The sequence below is a fragment of the Lissotriton helveticus genome, chromosome 7 (assembly GCF_964261635.1).
Source record: "Lissotriton helveticus chromosome 7, aLisHel1.1, whole genome shotgun sequence".
Taxonomy (NCBI): domain Eukaryota; kingdom Metazoa; phylum Chordata; class Amphibia; order Caudata; family Salamandridae; genus Lissotriton; species Lissotriton helveticus.
In genome coordinates, this window is record NC_136068.1 from 166,093,574 (window position 1) to 166,112,164 (window position 18,591).

Sequence of the window (18,591 nt, forward strand, 5' to 3'; positions counted from 1 at the left end):
AGCGGTAGAGTGAGGGCGGTAGAGCGGTAGAGTGAGGGCGGTAGAGCGGTAGAGTGAGGGCGGTAGAGTGAGGGCGGTAGAGTGAGGGCGGTAGAGTGAGGGCGGTAGAGTGAGGGCGGTAGAGTGAGGGCGGTAGAGTGAGGGCGGTAGAGTGGTAGAGTGAGGGCGGTAGAGTGAGGGCGGTAGAGTGAGGGCGGTAGAGTGAGGGCGGTAGAGTGAGGGCGGTAGAGTGAGGGCAGTAGAGTGAGGGTGGTAGAGTGGCAGAGTGAGGGCGGTAGAGTGGTAGAGTGACACATGCGGGAGAAGGAAGACTCGTTAGGAGAGTGTGATGAGGGTAATGCTAAAGAGAACAAACAAGAGGACACGAGTGTGCAGAAAAAATTACTATTTTGCACTGGCTCGTTTGTGTAAAGCTCCAGAATACCATCTGGTGCACGCTCGTAAGTAAGCAAAAATTCTGCATTGCCTGTAGCCCAGTACTGAACCAACCCCTGCAGCTGCTGCTTAATTCCCTGCAATCGCACGCAGATGTGCCAGGGCACTCCAAAAACAAGCTCTGGCATTGCGCGGAGGGGGGCGGGGGAGCGGCTTCCTTTGAAGTCTGATGCCGAGGCACGGTGTGGGATGTGGCTTGCTCTGTGCACGCGCCTACTTCACATGAACTGTACGCGATCCGCAGTTGGATACTTTTCGGAAGCCTTACTATAAATCTCGCCTATCATCCCTACGGGATGGAATAGGCGAGACCTAAAAAAGGAGTGAGGTTCTCTTGATGAGTAATACAATATCATATCCGTATGTATCCTGCAGTAAAGACCAAGTGTGGAGTGTGCAAAGAACAATTGTGTAGCTTTCCTGTGTAATAAGCAACTAACATACCAAGACAATATGCACAGCCTTATCTTTAAAGCGCACCATTAGAAATTACAGCAGACCAGAAAAAATAAGGTTTATGAAAAGGATTTAAAGATTTCACTGAGTCCAAGATAAGATGTGATTACTAAAAAAAACTTCTAGAAACACCCATGATGCTCTCACAAGTATTTTCAGAATGCAAAGAGATGGTTTCAGTTTTGAAAAGTCACAGAACACTATGCAAGTCAATATGGCAGAATAAGGTAGTTTGCTTAAGAATATCCACTGAATACTAAGACAGAGACAAGCTCATGCATTTGGCAAGAACATTTAAAATACTACTGATGGACACCAGTACTCTGAAACAAAGCTAAATCACTGGTCACATTAAGTAAACATGTTCTCTGTGGCAAGGAGCCGCTTGTACTTGAAATACAATTATTTAGGCTGTGCATTGATTATGCTTGCCTAAAACTTAATAATGATTGTTATTTTACAGAAACAGTTGGGATGGGGCTTGGGGGAGATCAATCAAGGTGGGTCATACTGTTCTGATTTCCAGTCTTGCTGCTCCCAATAATTACGTTTTTATGTCAGAGCCAGCCAAATACTCTGAACTATGGAAAAAACACCTCAATTGCTCATATTCATAAATTCTCAGAATGTACTAAGTATTATTGTAAAACCTCTCTGCAGCAGTGGACCAAATGAATGATATTACTATTGTGTTGCATAATAATATGTAGCCACATAAGACATCTTAATGCTCAGATATTAAAGGAAGCAGTCCTACGAGTACTTGTTACAAAGTAGTCACTTTAGATAATGTTTCATTATACAAACAAGAATATGCCCAGCAAACGTTTGCATGAGAGAGTTTACAGTTACCCCAGTAGTTGCCATTCTAAATACTGAACTGGCTAAAATCATGAAATAAATGTACAGCTACACTTGTGATGTTACTGTCCTTATCAATGAATGTGAGTGTATGAGAGCATAACATAGCACACATGTGGTCTACAAAGTACGAAAGAACAATTTAAACATTCATGCAGTTCAATCATTAGTGCCAGAGCAGCTAGTACACGACTTCACACTAAGAAAAATATCATGCAGGGTCAAACTTTGAGGACCAGCTCTAAGGCAGGTACAGAGTTAGGACAGCATTCATTTCTAACCAATTACCACATCAATGGAATTGGCAAGCAGACAAGCAATACTTTTTGGAAGTTGAAAGGTTTTGTCAAGTATATTACATTTTCTAAAAAAAATTGTTTATTATAAATGGTTAATGGAAAAGCTGGCATCCAATAGGTACCTTAAACAGTTCATGTTTGGATATTGCAACTACAGGTTGTCAACATGAATGATTTAAACTGCAGAGGTCAACGCCCTGACTCATGCATCTAATTACACCAGCATTATAAAGACTGCAGTGGGATTACCTGTCCTAGAAAAACCATAAATGGGGAAGACAGTTGTCATTCCAAGTGCACAGCTTCACACTTTACTCTTAGCAGGCAAAGCTTTCCTGGACGAAAAACTGTCCTTTTGCAGTTATTTTTGCACTGGTTTCAAAGGGCAAGCTGGTCTCAGTGAAGTGATCACGAAAGCCTTAATGTGTATGCTCTATGAGACATGTTTTATCTCAAAATCATTTAGCACCACTACTGAAACAGTCACAGCGTACAGTGCATGAAAACAAACTTTCCTTACCTAAAACTACAGGTGCGCGAGTAGTGTCGCTGGCATCCTTTCCATTCTCAATTTCTGTTTCTTCAGGGTGTATCTTATCAAGTGTACCATTTGTAAAATGCTCAGCTTTTTCGTATAATGAGTTCTCATTGTGGTGATTTTGCCTAATCGGTGTACTCTTTGGAGAACCAGGTGCAATGGGGGTGGCAGGGGATGTGCGGATTTGCGGATGTTTTTCCATTTCTTGAGAATCCTGCAGCTACAAAAACAATACAAAAGCAGGCTTTTAAGGGTAAGTGACACAAGGTATATACATTTTAGTTTTTGTATGCAGAGTTGGAAAATTGGAAATTATAACAAACATGCTGCTCTTGCCATCTACAATTACAAATGCTCACTCTAGGCTATCAATTAAGCTATTATTTCCTTTGCCAAAGTCAATCAAAGACCCTTTTACTTGTATCCACAAATTTAAAGGCCACTGGCGTTATTGTCGGTCACTGGCGATATTGTAAAGTTTGCAATGTTTTGAAGAATGTAGGAAAAAAGAGAAGAACAAGTTACTTGCCTTTGGCAATGCCTTATCTAGTAGAGACTAACTAGGTGCAGATTCCTTACCTTAGAATTATCTCCAGGCGTTAGACTACATTTGGAAATTTTTCATGAGCAGTACCCTGCATGCCAGTAGGTGGCGTCGATCAGCTCCATGAGGCACTATAAGCGTCAGATGTGATGTGCGCGGTGCCTATATAGGCACCAACCCAGCGCATGGACTGCAGTTTCGTTTCGCAGCTTTCCAAGCCAGAAGCACAGAGATATGAAAACAATGACCATTATGGCCCTGGAAGGGGGAACTGCCCTCTCCCAAGAAATTAATTTGCAGAGCGGGGATGATGGGGGTGGGGTGGGGGTGGGGAGGGGAGGGGACATGGGGGTTGGGGGGTGTGTAGAGAATCTGCGGCTACATAAAGTCTCAACCAGATAAGGCATCACCAAAGATAAGTAACTAATAGAGACTTCTAGCCACTGATTCCTTACCTTAGAATATATATCCAAGCAATAACCCCCAGAGGTGGGTCTGCGAAACACTTTAATACCAAAAAGTCCTGCAGGACCGAACGGGCAAAGTGCACATACCTATGGACCCAACTGAACAGGCAGTTGTGTTTTGTGAATGTCTGCAGAGAAAGGTCCACGTTACTGCCTGGCCAATGTCCAGGACAGGCACAGCCTTTGCCTACACAGTGGCCTTGGTCTTGGCTCTGGTGGAATGATCACGTAAACCCTCAGGGGGTTGCTTCTTTGCAAATGCGTAGCAGATCTGAATACAGAGCACGATCCATCTGGAGATGGTCCACTTCTGCACAACCTTTTCCCTTTTTCGCGCCGACATACCCCACAAATAGTTAGTTGTCCAGCTGGAACGGTTTTGTGTGGTCAAAGTAGAACAGTAGGAAGACATTCTTTTTGGGTCAGTAAAGTCGCTCCTTCTTTAGAGGGATATATATGGCTGACCTTAAAACTTACCAAAGGGGGTGGTGAAGGACGGAGCAACTGAACCAATCAAACACTCACACCCAGTCAAAAGATCTGGGTTTGATCCATCACCGTTCTTTAGCCCACTCTGCCACCCCAGTTCAGACATGGCTATATTGCAAATCAGTCTGACCCTGTGCCTCATGGGAACAGTCCAGCCCGAACTGCCAAGCCATGCCTTCCCTGGACCGGAAACAAGCTTCCGAGGACCGTTTTCTGGCATTCCAGCCGTCTTCAGCCCGGCTTGCTTGAATCCAGTGGCAAAGTGAGCAAGGGACTCACGTCTGAGCAAACCCTGCCACACTTATGGCGGCCAAAAGCGGTACAAAAGGGGGTGATGATGGACGGAGCATCTGGCGTGAAGAACCATCACCTCTGGGTAGATGTTCAAGTCAGAGGCTTGGATGACAAAGCCTGAAGCTCAATGATCCTCTGGGCAGATATTATTGTCACCAGGAAGGCCATCTAAACTTTAAGGAGCCTAAGAGGACAGTTTTGCAAGAACTCAAAGGTAGCGCACATCAGGAATGTCAGGACGAGATTAAGGTCCCACTGAGGCATGATAAAGAGAGAAGGAGGAACATGTGTTGCAAACCATTCAAGAACCTATGTACAATAGAAGAGTTGAATAGGGATGGCTGGACAAGCAACAGCAGAAAGGCTAATATAGCAGAAAGACAACCCTTTAAGGTACCCAGAGCAGAGCCCTGCTGGGAAAGGGAAAGAATAAAGAGCAGAACCTGAGAAAGAGGAGCAGAAAGAGGGTCAACCTGCCTTGCTGCACACCATGCCACATACTTGCCCCAACGGAAGGCGTATATCATTTTGGTGGAGGGACACCTGGCTGCCAGAATAACATCGCAGGCTTCAGGCGAAGGTTGAAAGCGGTCAACTGTCGCCGCTCGATCTCCTCGCAAAAAGGCAGAGAGTTAACAGGTTCAGGAGGAGAACTTTTCCCTGCTGCTGTGACAGAGGATTCTCCTGAAGAAGTAGCCTGATCAGAGGACAGATGGCGATGATCAACAGCTCAGGATACCAAACTCTCTGAGCCCAGTCAGGAGCCACAAGGATGGCTTGGGCCCAGTCGTTCCCGATTTCTGACAACTCTGGGCAGGAGTAATATGGGCGGAAAGGCATACAGGAGGCCAGAGCACCGCTCAAGATGAAGAGCCTCAGAGTGAGGGCTGCCTTGGAAACTTCAGCGCACAGAACAGCTGGCATTGCACATTCTTGGCAGTAGAAAACAGATCTAACCAATACTCTCCTCACTGCCTGAAAAATACCATGCTCCACCTCCGGATTGAGAAGCCATTCATGACCTGCTAGGCATCTTCTGCAGAGTTTGTCCACTCTGGCATTCTGAGAGTCAACCAGGTGTTGAACCACCAGGGATATAGTCGGACGTTCCAGCCATGTCCAGAGACGCAAATGGCAGTGGTGTTGTCCATGAAGACCTGCAGTAGCCTTCCCTTGATGGATGATAGCGATCCGGCTGCCATTAAAAATCTTTCTAAGAGCTCTAGAAGGTTGATGTGGAGTCTGGATTCTGGATGCCCCATCCCGGAATGACGCATATGTCACCTCTATCTGAACTGGTGGGGGAGGGAGAGAGGACTGCATCTGACCCAATCAATCACGGTTTGTCAACCACCATTGCAGATTTATTGAAGTTCCCTCCAAGAACTGGAACATGTCGGAGAGATTCCCCTGATGCTGCACCCACTAGAACTTCACATCCCACTGCTGAGCCTGCATATGCCTACGGGTATGTTTCACATGTAGGATGCAGGAGGCCATGAGGTCCAGCAGCCTCAGTCAGTCTCACTGAAATCCAGGATAGATGCTGAAACAACAGTATCATAGCCTGAATATCTTGGACTCGCCGTTCAGGAGGATAAGCCAGAAACTGCACCATGGACAGAACAGCTCAGATGAAAGGCAGCATTTGAGATGGAGTCAGGTGTGACTTCGACTTGTCGATAGAGACGCGACTGGAAGCCCCTTCCATGGCAATGAAAGGAGCGAAAGGCAGATTGAGGGTGGCGAAGGGCCATGGAAAAGCCCAGGACCTAGTGGTAGCGCTGCTGTCCTTAAAGCACTCCAGCACTGAATCCACATTGTCTCTGAAGAGACGGGAGCCATCAAAGGCCTTATTCATAAGCGACACTTGGCCATCCCTTGGATAGCCAGTTGTTCTCAGCCAGGCGTGGCGCCGTAAGGCCACTGTTGAGGAAAACACTCTGACCAGCGAGTTGGTGGTATGCAGTCCACATCTGACCACGAACTTAGCTGCATCTCTTCCTCCGACAACAGTATGGCGGGGCCACCTCCAGAACCATGGGCAGCACTTGCACAACCAAATCCCACAGAGCATGGGAGTAGTGGCCCAAAAGGCATGCAGTGTTCACAGACCGCAGTGCCAGGCTGCTGTAAGAAAAAAAATCTTCTTCCTTAAGGTGACCAGCCTCTTGGATTCCCTATCCAGTGGGGAGGTAGGGAACGCGCCAGGATTTACATGGGAGGTAGAGTGGTAGGTAGTGGTAGAGGCTTGGACAATAAAGCTCTATGGGGTAGGGTGTTGCGTGAGAAAATTGGGGTCCCCTGGGGCAGGGTGGTGGACGATTGTCCTATTCACAGGAGCCCCTGTTCTGGGCTTCAAACAGGTCCCAAAAGGGCATAAGTAAGGGCTCCTTGAAAGTGAGAAGCGGTTGAGAGGGAGTCACTCCAGACTGAAGCCCCTCCATCAAGATGTTCGTCACAGAAGGCAGACTATCGTGCAGGAAAGGTACCTCTGTTGTACACTAGAATTGTTCATATTTAGAACCCTGTTTGTGAACTACTTGAGATATTTCCCCTAACAACCAAATTCACAGCACCCCTGTTTTTACTCAATTGTTTTAATAAAATGTTAGTTTGCATCTAAAATCCATGGTGAACATGGCCCTCAACAATAGCAACCTTGTGACTTACGGCAAAGACAAGTCACCTCAAATAACATGGGTACGTTGGTGGTATCTTGTTTCAATGCGTTAAGACAAATAAACACATTTGATTACAATTGGATTTATTTTACAATTCAAATATCAAATCTGGAATGTGGGGGATTGGGAACGTTTGTGTATCCCTGATATGTATGTACTCTTGCCTGCCAAATTGTATGTAATGTAGAGGAGGTAATGGCCTAGCTTCACTTGGCTATGGGCACATCTTGGCAGGGCATGAGCAAGAACATTGACACCCTATTGAAGTTCTGAAAGAAACTTCATTCAGAGACAGAGGCCCACAACTTTTATTTTACAGCTTACCACCAAGCTCCCTATCTAGACAGGAGTCCCCAAGTAGGCCAGACTTCTTTTGCCTTCCATGAGAATGTCAGACAGGAATGAATTTGCGGTCTTTCTCCTTTGTTTAGACACTGGGACCAAAATGAGACCAACAGGCAATTTTGTAGATTGAAAGGGTTCCCCTTCCTCAAATCTGAAACATGTTCTGTGGTACATACAAATGTGAATTAGAACATGAAAATACACAAACCAAATTAGACAAAGGTCAAAAGACACCATATGGTGTTTGCTTTGCAATGCCTGAAAAATCTATGCCCGAGTAAATATTTTGGACTTCTGTCACTGATTATTGAGCTAGTTGAAGACTCGTAAGTCTGAAATAGCCTGCAGATCACTCACCTTGTTTGCAATCGAGAATCATCTGGAGTAAGAAAAGGTTACTTGTAGCCCTGGTTCTGCATGATAAGCATCTGCGTAGAAGTCATACTTGTTAGAATAATTCTCTGCTGCTATGGAGGCCTCAGAACATCAATATCATTTATATCAAATTGTGAAGTGGTGCAGAGTTAAGTAGGATAAAATGCAGGTGCTGAGCTTTAAAAAGTCTATACAGGCAATATTTTTTGAATATTCAGGCTGTTGAATTTACAAAAAAACTTAAGCACACACTTCTCAAAACAACATGCCTTGTACTGGCAGATGCCTTGGTCAGTTCTTTTTGAGAAGTATGTGAAGATAAATTTGGTTTAAACTCACAATTTGTATGTTGTATTCCCAAGATCTAAATCAGAGAGGATAGCAGGTTGTTGGGTACTTCAATAAAGATGCCTCCAAAGCAGAACCAGGATTACAAATAAGTAACCTTTCACCTGTATTGTAGAGTATTCATTGACAGTCACAATTGTAATTATAGTGTAGAAAACTTAAATGAAATTCTCCCTAGTGACCCTAGCGGTCGGCCAGACTAAATCAGAACTGACTCATAAGAGAATTAGTGAACCTTGTGCGCAAAACAAGGAAACTGAGAGGGATGGGCCTTGATCCGGATGGATACAGAAGTAGAGGCTCAAAGATTCTGAACAACACAAAATGAAGACGGATTCAAAGTATGGGTGAAGTAGTGATAATCAGCAATAAACAGTTAAATTCAAAGTAGGCTGGAACTCATCCTTGTGGGTTCACATAAGGGCCCACATTAATGAAATTTCCAGCAAATAATAAGAGAACCACAAGCCCAAGGGAGCAGTGACAACATGAGGTCAAGAAAGTGGAGAAAGGCAGAACACAAAGGCGGGACCTAGAAAGAGGAATCGAGGGAGCAGCAAAACAACAAAGGTGCACGACTGAGGAAGGCTGGGCTGTGAACTAGAACGCCCAGTGAAGAAACCCACCAAGTCACATTGTTGCCCTGCAAAGAACGGTAGTTCCCACAGCCTTTAACACTGATTCTGCCTCAAGTGTCCCAAAAGATAAAAAAGTGAAAACAGGAAGAGCTCCATGGACAGCATTCAGTCTAACAAAATATCTCTCAATTCAATATGCCTGCCACCAGAAAGAGAAATGAAAATTACCTCAGTCCTATTACTATGTGTATTCCTGACTGCCCTGCATGTGTGACTGTATTGTAACAAGCCTTCCTGCACCACTGAGCAAACAGCTGCACGCTGACCCATGGCGCCACAGGCATCAAGTCCCTAACACTCTCTACATCAGGTACCCCAATGCCGTACGCTGTAAGAAGGGGAACAAGAGCTGGCCTCCACGACCATGACATAAGAGCCCAGAGTCGCTGACCACTGAGAACACTCCCAACACCAATCCTCTCACAGGGATTCTGACTTTTCTACCATAGACCTTGCAAGAAAAAAAAGTCCTCTAGATGGGCTTCCAGGCAAGAAAGGGGAGCATTCTGTCGTTTATCTGCACAACAGCATCCTTTTGGAAAGGCATGGGCTCCCTACAACACCACAAGAGATATTACTTTGCGGTTATCAAGAGCTGAAGTTTGTCATCCCAATTGTCTTTTCATTGAGATCACAGAGCCTCCATATACTATTAGGTGGCCTCATATTCAGTCTTGCATTTGGGGCAATGCAGGACACCATCGAAAATTAGTAAAGAGGGGATCTGATGAGCTGTTAGATTGGGAGCTTTGAAGAGGAGATGGCACTTCTCTCCAAACAGTTAATGTCCTCCAAAGGAAAAAAAAATTCTTCACACGCTGTGTCTAGTATTGCTCGTAGACAGGATAGAATATATACAGAGTTTCTCACTAAATGTGTATCTGTAAATCCAAGTAGTGCATCAGCAAGATTGTTGGCTGCAACTACTGCACAACTTTCCGTTAAATGTTGACTTTTATAAGCCAATCGCCCAGATGTGGGTAGATGAATATCCTCTTTCAATGGACATGGGCTGCCACTACTGCTATGCACTTGGAGAAAGTCAGAGGGGCAGACTTTAGACAAAAGAGTAAAGCTATGAAATGAAGGTAGAAATAACTTACTATAAAGCATAGAGATTGCCTCATTTAGCAACAGGAATGTGAAAGTAGGCATCCTGTAGATCCAGAACACACATCCAATATCCCGGTTTGAGATGTGCAATAATTTGAAGAAGCCCTAGCATGTGGAACTACTCTATTTTGATCTGCTCATTCGTAAGATGTATATTTATGATTGGTCTGAACTCATTTTCTAAACCTGAAAATATCTTGAAATCTTCAATAAATTACTTTCTCCTTGTGGGGGGAAGAGGGAATTATTCTATTGATCTTTTTTTTTTGCAACATTGATGTTGCCTTCCTGTACAGTACAGCTAGATGGAATTGTGTAGATGGCTTAGGTAGTATAACTGGTGGAGGGGCTCAGAATTTTAGTGAGTAAACATCCTTTGCAATAGTTAGCACCGATCTGTTGTCTGTAATTTCGGGTCAATATTTTAGATGTTGTGTCATTGCGACCACACTGTAATAGATGATGCACGGTGGACGAAGGAGAAGTTTATGCTTCCTGTTGGAGAACTGTCTCCCAGCTGAAGCTGTGGGTTGATTCAGGGATTAAATAATTGAGACTTGTCTGGGATGGTATGTGTACCTTTGGCCCTAATAATGCCTTTTCCTGTTAGTAGGAACAACAAGGGAACCAAACACCGTCCAAAGGTTCTTGATCATATTGGTAAGAGACGTGGGCGTAAACAGTCAGTTAAAAAATGGCAGAAGGAGGCACCGTATTAATGTACTCTCAGTTTCTTTATTTAGGTTATTTTCCAATAAGCCAAGATTTGCAGTTTTCAGGATAAAAGTTATAGGTTTTTAACATATAATATTGATATTGTTACTCAGTTTCTTCCTTCTGATAGTTCTAACTCTTTGTCAGTTCTTCTTTACTTATCTGGTCAAATGGTAGGTATCCATGTAGAAAAACAATATAAAAATTAAAATAATTAGACAAAAACTGGTTCTGCGCCTAATGTTTCTTTTCTGGAGTCTTCCCCTTCTTTACTTTCGCATTTCCTATTTGGTTTCCCTTTCTTTACCTTCCCCTGGCGTTTACTTCCTCTCAGTAAAAGTGAAATGAACAGCTTATGCAGCCTTTCTGGTCTTAGGCTCTTCTCCTTTTCGTTTATTAATTTCTTCTCTACTTTCTAATTGTACCTTTTTTGTTCTAATTAGCGTTAATATAGAGAGTTTATTAATTACCAGGGAGGGTTTATTTCACTCTGTATTAAGATACTCTCGTTAGTGGCTTGAAGGTATTGTTCCCCTCTTTTAGGAGCCCTCTCTTTCCCTGTACCCTTCTTCCCTCCTGGTTTACCTTCCACCACACTGCTTTGGCACAAAGTGGCAAACATCGAGGCTGATATCCGTGTTGAATGGCATGCAAATGACAGCTGCAACTAATTCAAGATGATGACATATGGTGAGTGTGACAGGGATGGTGGTCGCAAATGCTTCAAAGCCGTAGACTTGCTGGTCGGTGGTGACAATCTGCAGGGGACAGAGGTAACGCCATCCTCAATGGTGAACAGACTGGCACTGTCAACTCACAGATGATGAATTGGAACCTTGATGGTGGCTACAATTTATTTACCTGTCTTTTTGTAACAGCAAAACTAGAGACCTTGCCACTTTTCCTCATCTTTTTAGTTTGGATGTATTCCAGTTTCCCTCACAGCCTGATGTTTCTCTATCTTTTAAGGTTATTTTGGACATTTTTTGCCAGCATTCACACTACTTATCTGAATGTGAGACAGACCACACATACTAGAAAGAATTTTCTTTCAAAAACGACACTTCATACAAAAATGACAAAATAGTGTTAGACAAAGATGGAATTAAAAGGGATAAAAATGCCTAAACACTTCCTAGCATTAAAAAATGTCAACTGCGTTAAGAAACAAACGTGGGATGTGGAATATGAAGTGACATTTTATATTTCTTTTAATGCAAACCTATGTAGCAGCTCTTTTTCTCTCTAAACATTGTGCTGTGTTTTAGGTGTGACAAAGTAGTTTTGAGAAGCGTGTTCCTAATCCTTTTTATATGTCAGTCTAAATACTCAGAAAATGTGACTGGGTAAACGTTTAGGAGATAATTCACCTTATTTCATAATGCTGAACTTTTCAGCCTCTCACAGTTTATTATATTAGATGTTAGTGTTCCGCACGCAGCAGGAAATTATTCTTAAGATTATGACTATCAATAAAGATAACATAAGAGAACAGGGGGTTGTCTTAAAATGAGAGGAAGTACTCCAAGTTGATGATATTAAGAACCCCATGTCCTCAAGTAGTCTTCCTTCATCTCAATAGGAATACTACATGGAGTCTCAGGAAGTACTGAGCATCATGCCACAAAAGTGTTATTAATCTTCAGTATAGAAGATGAGATTGAGGTCTGTTAGTACTCCTTTTTCAGCATTCCTTGTCACTCTGGTAGTAATGGTATGGGAGACCTATTGATGAAGATTGATGAGAGCTCAATAGCTTGCAATTTCATTGGTGAACTTCATGAGCTAAGGAGACTTGTCCAACCAAATTTACAGTAGCTCTGCTCCTCTACCTCTCAAAAGCCCTGATGCTTTTTTATCAAACAACTGCTCGTTGTTGAATGGCATATCGCATATCTTTCAGTCTGAACTGTTAAATCTCAGAAATTCAGTAAGGAATGTCACTATGTGTTTTGTAAGTGGCAAAGCTAGGGCCTATGGGCAAACACAATGTTTTGTGAGCCTTGTTTTGAAGCAGCAAGGTCCTCCTTCACAACGTCCTCAAAACACAAAAATCTGGTATCCAAGGTGCCTTTTTCAAATTCAAAACTTTATTAAACATGTGCGAAATACTGTCATTTACCAAATTCCATATACTCCTCTTTTTTCTTATTTATGAGGTAGTCACAACACATTTATCCGCCTTTCTTTAAAATCATAATTTTTGCAATGGACAGTCCTTCATGGGTCAAACACTGAGGTCTTTTAAACTTAATCAAGTGGAAACCCCGAAGTCACAAAATGTGTAGACAATTGTGTATATGAAAAAAATGTGAAAGACAAAATGACCACCGATGTTTGATAAAAGTGGGCACAACTGGTGAGTACCAACCAGTGACCCCATTGGTGGTGCGCACGGGAGGGGTCATTTTCCCTAGCAGCAGGGGTTACAGCTCATGAATTCGCAATGGATTATTTGGTATTTTAAACCACATTTCTACTGTTTTTAAGATATGTAGTAAATACCAAGCATTTGTATTAATTTGTATTTTATTGCTTATCATTATCTGTATTTAATAAAAATGTACGTATGCAATCTTTTATAGCTAGTTTTGAGTCGAATAAAGTATATTGATCTGATCTGAGCACACCATGCCATCAGGCACGCAGTAATGCAAGCTTGAAGTGTCAAGCGAGCCTACTCAAAAACCTTGCTGTCCCTTGCATACGGCTGTTCTGGTACGTGAGGTGCCAGAAATGGCAGGAGGGCAGCTTTGCAGACGAAAACTGAACTGACATTTTCTATGGGATGAATGGTAAGTACTTTCAGATAACTACGTCTCTGTTTACTGGCTGTGTGACCATTTACAGTGGGTGCTGACTTGAGGCTTCACCCATGCTATTATCTCTTCCCTCAATGATTCACAAAAAGGCAAAAAGGGCTTCGATATGTAAGCTTCTTAAGAAAGTTTTGCATTAACAGGGCTAGGGTTTAATTTAACAGTAGATCAAGGAAAATTCAAAGCTTAGCCCATCTTTAATTACTTAAGTAAAACAGTGAGGGAGACCAGTGATGATTGGAAATTCAGACCAGCAAGAGAATGTTTGGTTGGTTAATAACCTGTTTTGTCATCTTCATCGCTCCTTGAAACGCCAATGTATTAGAAGCCAATCAACAAAGGTCATCAAAACAAGCAACAGCTTCTAGCCTTTTAAATAGTTTCATTATCAGAAAAGAGCCTATATTCTCTTCTAAACAGAGTTTAGGATCCCATATATCATAGGTATAGGTGAAAAGTCGTCGGATGAATCCACTAGTACCAATTCAAATGCTGCTAGCAGCAATCCGAACGCCAGAGTTCGCGGAGTCTTTAAGGCAACACACCAAGATAGTAACTGGAACCAAAAGAAAGGCTACAAAATCCTCTAACCCGGTACAGAAGCCACAAGCGATGAGGCAGAGTACAAAGATGGTGCAACATGAGGCATGGCTTGTCTGAAAGTTTCAAGATACATGGCATTTGCAACAGAAGATAGAAAACTCACCTGAAGAGATTGTGGATTTTGTATAAATGGATTCAGCTGTGAATAAAGACTAACTGCTCATCATCGATCTATCTCTTTTTATGGTGGTGGCTTTCCCAGGCTGTCTCAACTTCAGATGGGTGGAGCATGAGATGTTTTTATGATTCTTATGGGACTAACAATGTGTGTTGGCACCATGTGAGGAGAAGGTCTCTGTGAAGAAGTGGCCTGACTTTGAAAAGTCCAAAACTTACACAGTTGCTTTTGAAAATCCATACAAGGCACATATATAATTTGTCACAGGGTACAGTTATTACACGAAAATGAAGTCGTCTGGGATATCAAACATCGTAAGCCAGATAAATGTGGGTCAGAAAAAGCCTTTTGCCACCAGAACTATAAAGGTCAAAAGGGGTGACAAAAAGGTCCACTGCCTTGAGTCGGTAGAAGGAGGTAAAAATATAAATGTTGCGTTATCGAGGCTGTCGGGAACTTCATCAACAGGCTTCATCACTATGACATCTGACAGATCCAAAGCCATGCCTCCTCAGCGCCACCAAGCGCTAGATAGGAGAAGGCTTCAAAGAAGTTCTGGATCAAGTCAGGTGGTTGGAGGCAGTTCAAGATGAAAAATCTGTGAGCGGTATCCAATAGAAATAATATACATGTTTCATAAAGTGGCAAAGTAATTAGAGGCCACAAAATAAAGAGAAAGCATAAATTAAGTGAACCAAGATCAATCAGGGAATGCTTTTTCCAAATGTATCAAAAATATTAGTTTGCAGCCTAAAACTCTTCCTAACAGATTGCTTTATGCATATATACATATCGCCTGCTTTTTTTTTTAATATGCCCTGTGCTTTTAAAAAGCATTTTTAATGAAATTTCTTAAAGATTCTTTATTTTTGTATATTCAGAAATTATGTTTTTCTCACACTGACTGCACACTTAACTTAGGCTTGCATCTTTATTCTTCTATTAGTGGCACAAGCTAAGAACAGAATCTTCTTTTAATGCAAGTAACCACATTTGATACCACCAGAGTATGCATTTTCAAGTTCACCTATTTTTTCCTGTATTACACAGGCTGTTTTAGGAATCAGATTATTGAAATAGTGGACTGTCTTTAAGAAAGATCAAATAGAATGGAAAACCTGATCACATAACTAAGTATGCATTTTAAAACCAATGTTTTCAATGATGTATGTTAGGGTAATGGTATGGAAAACAAATACCGGTTTAGAGGTTTCACTGTAGGGTGAGACTAGTATGGCTTAGCATTAACTGATTTATAGACTTTTCAGCATTTCCTTTCCTTAATTCTATATGCAAGGCATAATAGTATTAAGAGTAAATACAGAAGAACTGATTAATAATTTGGTGTTAAGTAAAAATCCTCACATTTCTTGAGGAAACTATGAGATTTTTATTTAACTGGCTGAATTAGCTCTCTCTTAGACATAACATGGTGTGTCCAACTCTGTCTTTTGAGTTTTCTATAGAAATTAATATTATGCGCTCTTCCCAACCAATCCATACCATAACCTAATTGTCTACTCTGTAGTGTGGCTTCTATTGAATGGTTGTCAAGGAGACGTCTAAAAGTGCATAACCATTTCCAAGTAAAAAACACATGCATAACATAAGGAAAAGTTGACCATCACATACGGCTTGAGCTTCCATCCTGGCGAAAATGACATTGAGTATTTGTGTAAGGGTTGCCTTTGCCGTGGTCTGATTGATGAGATTTTTGCTGGCAAGGTAGATGTTGTAACATGTTCTAACACTCTGAAGGATGGTTCCTTCATGGATTTCGATGTAGGGGGAAGTCACCGCCGTAAGTAAAGCCTAAAAGAGAATGTTACAAATTATTTTTTTTCTTTAAAGAAAAGTGATACTTTTGAATCCAATTATTTATGAGATGTACTGGAGATTTTGAACTGATCTATTTATTTAACATAGAAAATATTTCATTACTTTTCTCACACAAATAACATAACACAGACCTCTTACAGAACTACAAACTGGTGTTGGATTGTTAAGAGATTCCTGAAGGTTAACACTGTACACAGTTTGAGAGCACACAAAACGAATGCATTCTGGGCTCCATCATTTCTAGACGGAACCTAACAGAGCCATTTATCATGAGTTTTACACCTTGGGCGCGTCTTAAAAAACAGACCATGTCTCTATTTCACTATTCCAAATAAAGCTGTTAAAGCAGCGACCCTTGTTATGCAGCCACATTTTCTTAAGGATGTGAGACATTCATTTCCGTGCATTTTGCATGGCTAGGAAAAGTGTTTAGAAGTTTACATGCATCTCCATACCCACCTGCCAACCCAACCTGCTTGGCTTTCCCATACATTGGTTTGTTTAGTCCTTATATTTACCAAAGTCATGTGCAACTAGATTATATACACAGACACACACACATGCACAGTTATAGTTTAGACAAACTTTCCATTGGAAAGGCATTTCTTGATTTGCCTAAAACTTATGACCCCATTGATGGATTTGCACGAACATGTGCAACCAAATTTCATGCTTTTCTCAGCAGGAGAAAAAAGATGAAACGGGATGGGGGGATAAAAGATGTGTTGTCCAATTTTAGCTTGTGCATATCACAATAACTTGCAACTGATTTACACTTAACTTAGCATGAAAGTAGAAAAGTACTCAGAAAGCGCACCTTCATTCGTTTTGTGTAAATCTGTTCCGTACTTTGAGATATAAGCGTTTGAAGTTGCCGAGCAGAATTAAATGGATTAACACTTTTGTATATCTGTGCCTTTTCAATTGCCAATTCAGAAACTTTGTGAATCCTGAAAATTATATTTTAATATTTTTCTCTAAAGTGATTAACTTACAAAGGGGATTTTTTCCCCTGACATCTTCAAAAAGGGTTATTTTGGCGTTGTTTGAGAAAAAATGTATAACATTGCGGGGAGGAGCAGGGTGGGGCACCTGGAAAGGTGCCAATCCCAAAAGATCTCGGGAGCACTCAGGTGTATGAAAAAAGGTGATAAAAGTTTTGAAAAAAGTAGAGTTTGCCACAGTAAAATTGTGATTTCCAAGAAATTCACCATATGCCCGCCTCCACCTTATACCTATGAAAAAGGCACGATTTTTGTGTAGCTCAATGCATAGTCTAACACAAAAAATGTAAAACGTGTATTTATTCATTTTTAATTATGACTGGAAACCCATGTGGTGCACAGCCAAAAGTAATGAGCATTGTGGATAGGCTCCCTTCGGAGGACACACGGTCCAGCCAAGCAACATAGCACCACCTTCCATGACAGAAGGCCTGGTGTGTTGGGGTTTGGCTACCTGCAGCAGGGTGGGGACAGGCTTGGAGACCAAACCCCATCTGAATAAGGCATTTAGGTGACAATACTGTGTACGAAGATGTAAGACATAATAAATTGACGGTGGTACGTAAATTATAACTACGTTATAACTGGTGGTGCGTAAATCTTACGTTTAGGTTGTAATTAGAACTTTTGAATTCCTAATGTTTCTATAGTTTTAGTTGGGTTTGTATGGAAAGAATAACGTTTTCCCAACTGTAACTTTCGTTTAATATTTGCTTTTTCACTGTATATATATATATATATATATCTATATCTATATCTATATATAATCTTATGTTCTCAACCTCTTTACCTTTACCTCGGCGAAGCTTTGCAAAATACAGGTACTATTGAGAGGGGCAACAAAGACACTGTATAGTGCTGAGTAAAATCATTGCCTATCCAAACAATTAGCTCAGCAACTAAAATCCAATGCATAATGGTAAGAAAAAACTGGAGAGGGCTGAGGTCTACCGGTTATGGAGGTGGTCGCCTCAGGAGTTCCCATTTATCTGTGCTGGTTATACAACTCTAAATCCCACTCACTTTGTTTCACAGCTGTAGAGGAAAACCTTAACTGCTATGGGGTTCTTTTTGGAGAGCAATGCATTTTGCCACAGACCTTCAGGGCATTGTGACAAGTGTCTCAGACAGGACAGAAAACACAAACATATGGCTACCTTAATGGTATTTTAAACTAACTTTTATGCACCGACACCTTACTATTGATTTTACTGTATTTTATTCTGCATTTTATTCTGTGCTTTGTTGTGTTGAATCTGTGGCGGAGAATGGGGACTTTAAAAACTGAAACTACTTCACTGTGAAATCTGTTTCCAGTACATTTCCACTAGGTCGAGGCTAGCTTAGCGCCAATCTTGTTTGGGCATTTTGGTGGAATCTTTAGTGCTCTAGTATTTCAGGGCTCTTCCTCCTGCTCCCAGCCAGGCCTATTTAAACAAGGCAGTGCCGCGGAAATACACACAGCGGCGTGCCAAAGGCAAGCCAACTGTGCCCGAACTGGATCAGGGGTCAGAAATGCCGGCCCTTCTCCCTTAGGCAGATTGCTCTACTCCGTCACCCACCTACAAGCCCCTCGCCCAGTAACACCAGAGATATGCTTCTCCGCAG

The 18,591-nt window shown here is 41.9% G+C and overlaps 1 protein-coding gene across 1 annotated transcript in view; it reads right to left on the reverse strand.

Moving 5' to 3' along the window:
- ARFGEF2 (ARF guanine nucleotide exchange factor 2) overlaps positions 1–18,591 on the reverse strand; it is a 509,782-nt gene that overhangs the window by 360,534 nt on the left and 130,657 nt on the right. Inside the window, exons 5-6 of the mRNA XM_078651859.1 lie at positions 15,773–15,952; positions 2,572–2,809 (exon numbers count right to left, since the gene is read on the reverse strand). Coding sequence (XP_078507985.1) covers positions 2,572–2,809; positions 15,773–15,952 — 418 coding nt within the window. The remainder of the gene's footprint in view (positions 1–2,571; positions 2,810–15,772; positions 15,953–18,591) is intronic.